The sequence below is a fragment of the Gekko japonicus genome, unplaced genomic scaffold (assembly GCF_001447785.1).
Source record: "Gekko japonicus isolate JY-2015 unplaced genomic scaffold, Gekko_japonicus_V1.1 scaffold75, whole genome shotgun sequence".
NCBI classification, from domain to species: domain Eukaryota; kingdom Metazoa; phylum Chordata; class Lepidosauria; order Squamata; family Gekkonidae; genus Gekko; species Gekko japonicus.
The window spans coordinates 1,357,067-1,369,845 of record NW_015173124.1 but is presented as its reverse complement, the minus strand read 5'-3'; the positions used below and the strand labels follow the sequence as shown (position 1 = coordinate 1,369,845).

Sequence of the window (12,779 nt, the reverse complement as noted above, 5' to 3'; positions counted from 1 at the left end):
TTCTGCTTTTGGGACTCAAAATGGAAGAAGTAAATACGACTAAAAAAACTTTACTCTGGTACCTGATAGTGACAGCGAGAATGATTTATGCTCAGTTTTGGAAGACGGAAAAGGTACCAGAGGTTGAAGAATGGATACAAAAAGTTCTGTTCATGGCACAAATGGATAAGATTACAAAAAAACTGAATAACAAAGAAGACGATGAGTTTTTTGGAGAATGGAATGATTTTAAAATTTATCTGGAAAAGAACTGGGATGTGAAACAAAACTTAATATGTTTAGATCAATATTAAGTCAAACGATGTTATCTTTAGATTGTAATGATGAAAAACTGATATTGTTGATGAAATGAAGTAATTTGGAGCAGGGGTGGAAGCATTGTGGGAAGCCATTGGAGGGAGGGGAGGAACTGGGAATGGGGTAGACAATTGATAGAATGAAATGTTTTATATGTTGTATTCCTGAGAAAATAAAATTTGTTTACCAAAAAAAAAAAAAAAGAATAAGAAGTAAAAGGTGGGTGTGGCTGGATAACCACACTTCTGGTAACATGGGGGTGCGGCCTAATGCTCTAATGAGCTGTGCTGTCAGGGTGTGGCCTAATATGCTAATGAGTTTCTGCTGTTGGGTGTGGCCTATTATAATAATGAGTTTCTGCTGGGCTTTTTCTACAAAAAGAGCCCTGCATCTAACCATACATTCTTTAACTATTTCGTCCTGCATTTTCAATTGCATCAACATACCCTACATTTTCTTAATAAGTTTCTCTCTTGAAGTACATAATAGTTTTTCAAACGCACATTGTTCTAAACAAAATCCATCTGTCTGTTTATCCTTACTGTATCTAGATTCAATTTGCACTCTAGTCCACCAATCTAAGCTTATTTCATTTTTCTTTAATTCTTCCTGAGATTTTAAATTATTTTCATCATCTAACAATTCTGCGTATCTAATAACTGCTTGTTTTGAGGTCAAAGCTGGTTGAGAAAAAGCTTCCACTGGAGAGGGGCAAAACATATTTTTAAAGAGGTTACACATACTCTGAATATCATAGCTTGCACAGCCATATGTCATTAGGATCCTGCAAACTGCTAGTGGAAAGCACTGATGGTTTGGGATCTTCCCACCTCCTCCCCCAGGAGCTATTTTCAATCCTGGGAAAGTTTATTCACCAGGTTCAGAGACTTCTCTGCATGTACCAGTCTGTAGTGGAGTGGGAGGCAGTGTTCCCTCTAAGGTGAGTTAGTGTGAGCTAGCTCAGTTTTTTAGCCTCTGGTTCACACATTTTTGTCTTAGCTCAGGAAGGATGGCTCCAGCGAAAACTAATTTATACAGTGGCAGGGGTGGAAAATGGTCACTAAAATCTGTAAAAGTCAGTTTTTTCATCTTGATCAGTAATTTGTCAGTTTTTTTAAAAAAATTGTCAGTAAAGTCAGTATTTCTTTGATTTTTGTGAATGCAGTTTGTGTTTTTCCGGTTTCATTACTGCATTTTTGGGGAAACATGATGACTTCCCAGTGAGAAGACAGATTGTTTTCAGTTTAGTTATGAAGTACTTTAAGGACTTTGTTCCTAAGAGTAAAAGTGATTTGGTGAAATCTTCCACAAAGTATAGAAACATAATTAACCTCTTAAAACATGAGACAATGAAAGTAGAGATGATGGATATTGTGGGCTTCAACATGGCACAGCTCATGCTAGAAGGAGTTGAGAAAGCACTCTACATTATCATAAAGTGCTAGTAAGTGATCAGGTACTTATAACAATGCTTACAGAAGGTGGAACCAATACTAGTGTTGTAATCAGATGATCTATATTGGTGGTTGGCTCGTTTTAGTCTCTATATTTAGGCAACAGCACAGGCTGTTGGTGGAAAGCCAAGGACCAGGGCACTGTCACTTCTCAGTTATTTCATGTTATTTGGTGTGGCTCCTTAGTCAAAGGCTTGGTGGAAGAGCTCCATCTTGCAGGCCCTGCAGAACTGTAAAAGGTCCTGAGGGCTCGATCTCTTCTGGGAGCTCATGCCACCACTGAGAAGGCCCTGGTCCTGGTTGTGGCCAGCCTGGCATCTTTAGGACCTCGGAAGGCCCATCGATTTTGTGACCCTGAGCGCAGTGCTCTCTGGGGAATGTGTGGGGAAAGGTGTTCCCTCAGGTATGTTTGTTTGTTTATGTTTATTTGGATTTATATCCCGCCCTCCCCTTGACAGGCTCAGGGCAGGTTCCAACAATATAAATACAGTCCAACAATATAAAATTCAATACAATTAAAACCACATTAAAACATATAAAACATACATATATGTGGGCCCCTGACCATAAACGGCTTTAAAGGTAAGTACCAGCACCTTGAAGTGAATTTGGTATGCTATCAGCAGCCAGTGCAGTGCTTTCAGCACAGGCTGGATGTGCTCCTGCATAGGAAGGCCCATCAGAAGCCTGGCTGCAACATTTCACACTAGCTGTAGCTTCTGGATTTGGGTCAAGGGCAGCCCCATGTAGAGAGCATTACAGTAGTCCAATCTCAAGGTGACCATCGCATGGATCACTGTCGCCAAGTCCTTGCATTCAAGGAAGGGAACCAACTGCCTATTCAGCCAGAGGTGGTAAAAGGCTGATTTGGCAGTGAGTGCTACCTGGGCCTCCATTATTAGTGAGGCATCCAGGAGCACTCCCAAGCTCCTAACCTCTGGCGCTGGCACCAATGGCCCCATCGAAGTTCAGAAGTAGGATCCGTACCCTTGGGCCACCCCTGCTCAGGCAAAGGACTTCTGTCTTCGTCGGATTCAATTTCATTTGGCTCAGTCTGAGCCAACCAGCCATGGCTTGCAATGGCCAGTCCAGATCTTCCGGTGTAGAGTCAGACTGGCTGCCCAACAACAGATAGAGCTGGGTGTCATCCGCATACTGATGACATCCCAGCCCATGCCTTCAGGCAATCTGGGCAAGGGGGCACATATAGATGTTAAATAAAATTGGGGACAGCAGTGCCCCTTGGGGCACTCCACAAATCAGTGGGTGCCTTTGGGATAGCTGCTCCCCTAGCACCACCCTTTGTCCCTGACCCTGAAGGAAAGAAGCCAGTCATTGCAAGGCACGTCCCTGGACTCCAGAGTCAGCGAGGTGGTGGATCAGTACCTGATAGTCGACCGTGTTGAACGCTGTCAACAGGTCCAAAAGCAACATCACTGCCAATCCGCCTCGATCCAGATGCCTCCAAAGGTCATCTGAGAGGGCGACCAGTCCCATCTCCGTCCCATGGCCTCGGCGGAAACCGGACTGGAAAGGATCTAGAATGGAAGTGTCATCCAAAAAGCTCGGTAGCTGAATTGCCACAGCCCTCTCAATTATTTTTGCCCAAATAGGCAAATTGGAGACTGGCCGGTAATTAGCAAATTCGGCCAGATCCAGAGATGGCTTTTTCAGGAGGGGACGAACCACAGCTTCCTTGAGTGACCTAGAGAACTGTCCCTCCGAGCGGGGCTTGTTGTTAATCTCCCTTAGGGCATCTCAAAACCCATCATGGCCAGCTTTAATTAGCCATGATGGGGACGGGTCAAGGCAGCACATGGTAGGGCGTACAGTTAAGACCAGTTTGTCAGCTTCCTCCAGGCTGAGCGGACTGAAATAATCCATAACCTGACTAGAAGACGTGCATGGAGCCTCAAGTTCACTTACTGTCTCAACTGTGGTGGGGAGGTCACGGCAGAGCGACAGGACTTTATCTGCAAAGTAACTCGCAAAGGCATCATAGCCAGTGTCCAGTTCCCTAACATTTGGTCTGCCTTGTGGCAGAACAGTCATAGACCAAATTATTCTAAATAATTGAGCTGGGCATGAGCTCACAGATGCAGTCGTGGCCGCATAGTACTCTCAGCGGCTTTGAGTACCATCTCATAGGATCTCATCTTAGCCTTTGCTTCATCAGCTGCAACTCCTGGGTAAACGAAGGAGCAAGCCAAGAGTGAGGGCGCAGAGGGCATCGGGGAGCGATCTCATTGATGTCTGCTGAGAGTCAGTTGTGCCAATCCTCTACAAGCTCATCTAAGAAGCTGCCAGGGGGGCATCGGATCCCGCAGGGCCATTTGAAGCCACATAAGGTCCATTTGGCTCCATGGGCAAGCTGCAATCTGCTCGCTGCCCAAACAGGGTGAAACATTCAGATGGGCCTTCAGGGCATGATGGTCTGACCATGGCACTGCTGAGGCAGCGACCCGGTCCACTTGACCCCTGCTGCGAGGATCAGATCGAGTGTGTGTCTGGCCCGGTGAGTGGGAGTCATTACATTTTGGGAGAGTCCCAGTGCCACCACGGATGACACTAGGTCCATCCCCTGAGTGGAGGCCACATCATCCGCATGGACATTGAAATCACGCAGGACAATCAGTCTAGGGTGTTCCAATGCCCAGCCTGACACGGCCTCCACCAGGGATGGCAGGCTGCTGGCCGGTTCTTTTTTCATCATAAAACCAAAGATAAAGTAAAAGCAAAGACAAGTCTCACCTTATAGTAATTATGTTTTGTTGTCATAACTATTACTTTATGTTTGGTTTTTAATATGTTTTTGCTGTTTTATTATCTGCAGTATATGATTATTTTTAAAAGGGAACCTTTTTTGCCTTAAATTTTGTACAATAATGAAAACATTGTCCTCTATTCATAAAAAAATTCAATAGAAAGGTGTCCTTTTATCTGGGTCACATCTAACTATGGGGCTGGCTATGGGGACGGTAGAGGCCAGATAATAATAGTTTTTAATGAAGTCCTAGTTTTACATTTAAAACACTAGCTTATCAGTAGGCTGACATTAAAATATTCAGTAATTTGTCAGTTTTTTGTCAGTATTTGGTCAGGTTTTTTGGAATTTTGGTCAGTAAAATCAGTATTTTTGACCCTCTGACTAGTTTCCACCCCTGCAGTGGCCAAATTGCTCACTCACAGCTTTAATGTCAGTAGCTCACAAAGAAGAATTGTTGCTGACAAAACTGCACAGCTTAGAGGGAGCATTGGTGGGAGGAGAGAGTGAGATCACCATTTTTTCCTGTTGTTGTCATGGGCCAGGCAGAGCTGAGGATGGGTTCCTGGAAGGCAGTCAGAGTCAGAGCGATGGAAGCCAAGTCAAGAGTCCGGTCCATGACTTCAGAGCCAGGAGGGCTATTACCAAGGAGGTGTCTGAGAGGCATAGTCAAGCAGTCCAAGGGTTACTCAGAAGCAGGAGTCAAGCAGAGCCAAAAGCTTTAGTCAGAAGCTGGCCCAAGGGTCACACGAGTAAGGCAGGTTCTGTGGTCATAGAGTCAGTGGTAGAATGACTTGTTGTGTCCGCACCTAATATCCTCCCTTGGCTGGTTTTTATATGCATGTGCCTCCAGATTAGAGTCCACCGCCCTTAACTACTACACCAAACTGGCTCTTTGTGAGTGAACTGTCCTCTCTCTTCCTCCTGTGTTGGCTGGTGAAGTGAGACAGGCGTGGAGCTAGCAGAGCTGATTCATTGCTTTGCTTTTTGTTTGCTTGTGATCTGCTCTCTGCTGCAGGGGTTTGGGATTAGGGTGCAGTGGACTCTGGGCTTTGAGCACAGAAGCTTAGGTATTGGGTGCCTCTGTATCCCCGCACCTTTCCTACTAGTGATCTGCTCTTCTCCCTGCTGTTGGGGTTTGGGATTAGGGACTGTGGTCTGTACTGCTGTGTTTAGTTTATTGTAAGTAGGATGCTATTATGTAATATTTGTACCACTTAATGTTTCATGTTAATATGCTTCAGTTCTTTCTCCTTGTTGCCAGACTTCTAGAATCCTAATGCACTGGTTACTTAGTGTCTCATTTTGTTGATTGCACTGACTCACTATGTGTATTCATCTTGAGTCCCATTGAAAAAGACATGCTATAAATAATGTAAATAAATAAATAAATAAATTTGTTGTCTTATTTCTCCCCTCTACTATAGATTATGTTGTTTGTTTGTTTATTAGTTTCGTTTATTGCAGTTTCTTCAAAAAGCTCAAGGCACTATTTATTTTATTTATTTATTTATTTATTGAGATTTATACCCCACCCTCCCCAATATTCCCCTCCTCTCTATATTTTCCTCCTAACAGATCTGTAAGGAAGGCTTGACTAATAGATGGTAACTGGCCCTATATCCTCCTGTGAGCTTTATGGGTTAAGTGGGGATTTGAACAGAAATCACCAGCCTTTTTTTGACTTGCCATCTGTACAGTTTACAAGATTTATCAATCAAAGAGAAATAGTTATATGTTTGTAGGGGATAACTGAACCAACACCATTTATTCAAGTGTTTTTCATATCTGTTTATCTCAGTAAATAATCTCTGTATCTTTCTCCTATGTAAAATGTTTATAGCCAGTTTGTTTACAACCAGTTTGGTGTAGTGGTTAGGAGTGTGGACTCTAATCTGGGAGAACCGGATTTGATTCCCCACTCCTCCACATGCAGCTGCTGCTGTGACCTTGGGTCAGTTACAAGTTCTTTCAGAGTTGTTCTCTCACAAGCAGTTCTCAAAAGAGCTCTCTCAGCCCCACCTAGCTCACAGGGGGCCTGTTGTGGGGAGGGGAAGAGAAAGGAGATTGCAAGCTGGTTTGAGAGTCCTCTGGGTAGTGAAGGCAGGGTATAAATCCAATCTCTTCTTCTTCTTTTGACAGCCCCCCCCCTCCCCAGATATTAGTGTCTTAGCCAAGTGGGTGAATATATGCAGATCATTTTCATAGGAGAAAAGGCTTGATAATGAAGCACTGGAGTGTAGTGCGTTGGGACATCACAAGATATTTGTTGAAATAAAAGCAAGGTGCATTGTAGGAATGTTAAATATTTGGAAATGGGATGCTCATCCAAAATAAACAGTCATGGGGGCACTTTACAGATTTAATCAGCTACTTGCACTATTTCTGGTGGTGTGCTAAATTGAGCTAATGCAGACATGTCTATATTTTGAGCTCTGGAAAATAGTACAGTATTTGTATAATGTGAGTGGCATGAAAGGGTCATTATTTTGAAAACCTTGCCTGACAATTCAGCCAGATAATTTATTAATAGCTATCCTGTTGATGTTGTGAATTTTTAATAATGTTGTTTTCATCACCCTTATGCAAATTAGGTTCACAGTCTAGTTCAGTTTCATAAACATGGATTCCTTTTTTCTTCCCTGTAACCATTGAATTATTTGAAATGTACCGTAATTGTAAAACAGCTGTTGAAGCATGATTGACTAAGCAAATTAGGAGGGAGTAGAATTTCTCTTTAGAAAAAACTCTCTAGGGTTGAGTTTGTGCTATAGCAGTTTTAGAAATAGATTATCTTCTGTGGTTGAAAATGTTACAGAAACTGACCCATTCCTAGCATTAAATTGGTGAATCATTGTTTTCCAAAATCTATTGCTATTGTACTACTAAAAAAGCTGTTACAGCAACATCAGCATGACATGTTTTAAATGCAGCAAAGTGTTGACCTGGGCACACACAGTTTCCATCACCACCTGGACAAGTTGTTGGCACCATGTTCTATTATTGCCTGCAATAGTAAATTAACTGTTCTATTTAAACATTCCATTCTGAGAGCAGTACTTTGTGATTTAAAGCTATCAGAATTATCTTCCATATGCTGATATGAAGTTGGATTATACCTACAGGTGTATAGTAGCATGGAACGTCTTTCCATCCATGAAGAGAGGAAAACACCACCTCCCACCAAACGCAGCTTGAGTGAGGAAAAAGATGATAGACTGGATAGCCTTGGTAGCCTGAAGAGTCGAGACCGCAGCTGGGTAATCGGGTCGCCTGAAATGTGAGCTCAGCATTTTTGCTAAAGAAAAGGTGTAGTGGTTAAGAGCGGCATAGTGGATAAGAGTGGCGGACTTTAATCTGGAGAACCGAGTTTGATTCCCCACTCCTCCACATGCACCCAGCTGAGTGACCCTGGGTCAATCACAGTTCTCTCAGAGCTCTCTCAGCCCCACCTACCTCACAGGGTATCTGTTGTGGGGAGAGGAAGGGAAGGCGATTGTAAGTCACTCTGAGACTCCGAGTGAAGGCGGGGTATAAATCCAACTCTTCTCCTCCTCCTCCTCCTTGTGAATTCAGCTGCTGTGGGAAAACCATCTTCTCTTTTAAGAGACAGGTCTAAAGTGATATTCCAGAGCTTCTCCTCCTGTGAATATAAAAATGAAAGGGGGGAGAGTAGAGAGAGAAATGTTTAGAGTCTTGTATCTAAAAACTCAATTGTTGTTTGACTATGCAGAATACAAGGATTCTTCTTAATAAAAATCTGAATATTGGAATTGATGGTTTGGTTTAGTTACCATGTGAGGTGTGCACTCCTGTAATTCCATTGAAGTCTATGGAATTTAAGCAGTGTAAAAGTGTGCAGGATTGCCTGCTCAGTGAACACCAAGAAATAGTCGCCCTTCTTTTGTATTAAAGCAAAAATAAAACAACTTAAGAATGCTTAAAGACATTAACAGTTTAATGGAATAGAAAGGGGAAATAATTTTTTCAACAGTTATCACCAGTACAAATCTTTCACATGTTATATGAACGGAAAAATAATTGTTTATTGGTGCAATGTGTTCCATTCTTTTTCTTCAGATTACGTAAACACTTGTCAGTATCTGAATCGTCTCATACAGAGAGTGACTCCAGCCCACCACTGACTGTCCGTCGGCGTTGTTCTGTGCTTCTCGATATGCCACGATTTGCCATTTCAGCTGAGGAGGAGGGAAAAAAGAAACAGTTGGATGGGATACCACTGCCTATGGCACAGCCACGAGAAGGACTTCCTCTGCCAATTCCAGAACAGCCTGTAGAGCGAGAACTCCAACTGGATGATGATGGTGAACTTAAAACACCTTCTTCTACTGTCAGTAATGTGAGCAGTTCAACACTGACAGGTACATGTTGCTGGAGAGGGAAATATCATCTGTGCCATATTCAGATAACTTAATGTAGTTAAGATTTGTTGGTATATTAACTTTTATTGGGCTATTTCTTTCCAGTTTCCCTATGTCAGGTGGGGAAATAAGAATCCATTTTCCTATGATGCCCTCCAGAAATGCATGTTCTTCTCCTTATCTTACTGTTCTTCTGCCTCAAAGGTCTTGAACAGATCATATGTCTGTACTCTTTGAGACCCATGTCATGCATTGATATAATATTTAAATATGGCATACTTTGATAAAATTCAGCTCATGCATATTCCTTAATCCAGTTGACATTTCTAAGAAAGCCTAACATTTATGGTTAGGTGACCCTGATGGGTATTGGCTATTGCTAGTAGGGATTAATAGTAAAAGACAAGGGTATAGAAGTACCAAGAAAGATATACAGAGCTACAACAAATAATGTGAGAAAACAAAAAGCAGATAAAAGGAGCAGAAAAGGAGCAAAACCATAATGTATAGTAGCCAAAGCCATTTTGCATTGCAGCTAACCTACTGCTCCAATATCCTTCAGGTCGTTGCTAGTGAATGTGTAGTTCCCTAATTATCGAAAAGCCAAAGCAGTTCCATAATTACCTTTCAGAACACACCAGGACAGTCGAAAGATAGGACGCTCACAGACTTGTGAACCTTCAATGGCTCTCAAAAAACCAAACCAGTGGATAGTAAGTCATTGAAAAGATTGGGCCTGAACTTCTGGACAGTCTCTTTCAGGCTTAGAAACCTTTGAGGTCTCAAGAGACCCAGGCAACAGGACCAGGAAAATCAGAAACCAGGGTTTGAAGGCAGATCCCCAGTTCAAACTGGCATAGCAGGGTAGCTAGAGGACAGGGTATGGCTCTACGTGCCTAAGAGCAGATAGACTCTAACAGCACTGGCCAGCCTCTCTCCTAACCTTCTGTACCTTTTCTCTGATCAGAGGTGTACCTATCTGCTAGATGGAGAGACAAAGTCATGGACACAGTAAACAGTATTCTGATCAACATTAAAGAGAAGACACCGTCAAGTTAATTCATTGGAGGCCCTCCTGGGTCAAAGCTCTTTTCAAATGTCCCATCATCAGTAGTAGCAAGGCTTTTGCTGGGAGTAAGTTCTGAATTGGATCTTAAACACGCCGTTGAGTTCAGAGGTTTTGGACATTCTACTTTTGTGCTGCCTTCAGATGTACGCCTGGCTACTATATCCTGTAGTGCCTTCAGTGCTCTGTCTCAAATAGTCTGAATTTAGCATCTGAAGTTCCTGAAGAAGCTCAATTAGAAACTGAGGGCGAGATTCATTTTGAGACATCAGTGTAGCTACTTCAGAATAAATGGCATTTCTCAAAGCTTCATACATAGAAAGATCATTGCCTGTTTCTGGTTTGAATGTTTTTGTCACAGTGGTAGGATCCACTAGATCTGACATGCTACTAAAGTGCTCCAGAGATTCTTCATCAAATTTCCTTCTCCTGCTGGTGTCAGGTTGACTTTTGTGATTACCGCTAATGGAACTTTGTACTGGCACTGCAAACTCAGTCTTCAGGAACAACGAGCTCTCTTTTTCTCCACTCTGATGGTCATTTACCCAAGTCAGTCTACTGTTCACCACTTTCTTTTCAGGCTGCTTCACAACTCTTGGCTTTTCTGTTCCAACAGTGGAACTACTTTCAAAAGGCTTTAAAACTGCCATATATTCACTTTTCTCAGTAGTGTTATGTTCTAGTGATGGTTGCTGATGCTGTTGTTCACTGGTTTGAGCAGCATAGTTGAGTGGCACGTCACCCAAATCAGATGGGAACATGGAATCAAAGTTGATACGGACTTCTTCCAGGCTGGCGTCTTCCTCTTGATCCTTCTGAAACGCAGACGGAATCACTGGAGGAGACTCTACCACCGTCGGCTCTACAACAGGGTCTGGAGAAGTTGCTGGGGTGTGCTCACCTTGCTGCTGCTTTTCAGACCGACGATGGGTTAACACCCCTTTGTAGACATAGGTTTGCTGGCTGGGTTCCTCAGTGACACCTTCAAAGTCCTTTAAGAACTGCTGGTAGACATCCTCCTCTGGATTGGCCTCCTTTTCTGCCAGCTCAGGTTCATAGACTCTGGGTTCCGTAGTCATATGCTCTTCTAAATCTTCCCCCACAAACATGGCTACCGGGGTATAATTGTGCACAGCTACCTTCCACGACCCACTCCAGCCTTTGCAGCTGATCGGTAACTGGGCTACAGGGAGCACAATCCCTTCTACTTCGTTCAGACACCTTACCCACCTACCTTCTCCTGGGAGGAGGGACTTGAGATCAATTAGCGAGCGATGCACTGTAGTTAGGAGGGACCCAGTATCTCGCCAGGCTGCTACTTCTTGGCCATCCACCCGGACCTTTTTCCAGTGGCACTGGGGAATATACTCCGGATTGAATACAGGAGGAACAGCTTGGTTGGTTTCCAACATCAGGTGGTGCACGCTGGCTCCGTCGTTATGGCGCTGCTTCTGGATATGACCTAGTTGGTTGCACGCAAAACACCGGGGCACTCTCCTCTCTTCATGTGGTGACTTCACCCCGGTATTGGAGGGAACATTCCACGGTTGTTGTGGCGGCTCTCCGTTCACCTCTGATGGCTTTCCGGAGTGAGGTGGGGACTTAAGAGACTCCCTCTTACTTCAGTCATAAGGGGTGCTGTACCTCTGCCCTCCCAAGGCTTCAGCCAGTTGCTTGGCCCACTGTCCTGCTTCCTGGAGAGTGGAGGGACAAGGGGGCGCCTAATATGCTCTGGAAGAAGACTTAGGAACCTGTCGATGCACATCAGGGCCTTGATATCATCCATGGTCTTGGCTTCAGCAACCTCTACCCATAAATCATAGGCTCTTCCCAGCCTATACATCAGCTGTGTGTAGGGCTCTTTACCTTCCAGCCTGATCTCCCTAAAGCGCTTTCGGGCCCATTCTTTGGTGAACCCCACTCTCTCACACACTCTTTGTTTGAAGAGCTTATAATTGGTCCTCTCTTCACCTCCCATCTGGCCAGATACTGAAGCCAGGACTCCACACAGCTGTGGTCTCAACTTTTCCATATACCGTTCTTCGGGAACCTTGTAGTCCATGCAGACCTTTTCAGAGTTCTGAAGGAAGGCCTCAATGTCATCAGGCAGAGAAACAATTAAACAAAAACGGTTTATTATTGCAGTACTGGGCAGGGGAAAAACAAGGCAAGACAAGGGACTTTAAAATACATAACAGTGTTGAAAGCCCAAAAGAAACACAAAGCTAACGCAGCTACCTAATACTCCTTAACTGTTACTACTCAAGCCCTACAGCGCTCTTATGCCAGGCTTCTGCCTGTACTCACTGTCCCCAATGAGGGATCTTTCTCCCAGACCAGTCTCCTCAGCTTAGCTCTGTGAGAGGCAAAAACCGCAGAGAGGAAAAGAACACAGTTTAACTGACCACCAAGTATATAAACAATCTCCTCAGAGAATTCCTTGACCCCAATTGGTTACCGCCGGCAGAAAGCCTTGTGGGGATTGTAGGCTGTCTGCTGCCCACTCCCAGGCAGGTCTCTTAGGCCTCACTAGGCCCAGTCTTGCACAGATCTTCAGAGGCCTATGACAGATGGGGGGTCACACCCAGGGGTCTTTTTGTAGAAAAAGAGCTGCAGGAGCTCATTAGCATACGGTATGCTAATGAGCCACTAGACTATTAGCATAATAGCTCATTAGTATATGCAATGCCCCCTGACATCACTGGAAGTGATGTCAGAAGGGGAAGCAAAAGGGGGGGAAGGCATCTTCAAAAGCCTCCCCTCCCCTTCCCTGGGGGGGGGGGAAGCGAAGAGAGAAGGGGTTTAAAGTTTAAACC

The 12,779-nt window shown here is 44.0% G+C and overlaps 1 protein-coding gene across 5 annotated transcripts in view; it reads left to right on the top strand.

Annotated features, from left to right (window-relative positions):
* MAST2 (microtubule associated serine/threonine kinase 2) overlaps positions 1–12,779 on the top strand; it is a 162,574-nt gene that overhangs the window by 134,019 nt on the left and 15,776 nt on the right. For all 5 annotated transcript variants that reach the window (XM_015421982.1, XM_015421981.1, XM_015421980.1 and 2 more), the window contains 2 exons: positions 7,641–7,795; positions 8,596–8,897. In XM_015421982.1, coding sequence (XP_015277468.1) covers positions 7,641–7,795; positions 8,596–8,897 — 457 coding nt within the window. The remainder of the gene's footprint in view (positions 1–7,640; positions 7,796–8,595; positions 8,898–12,779) is intronic.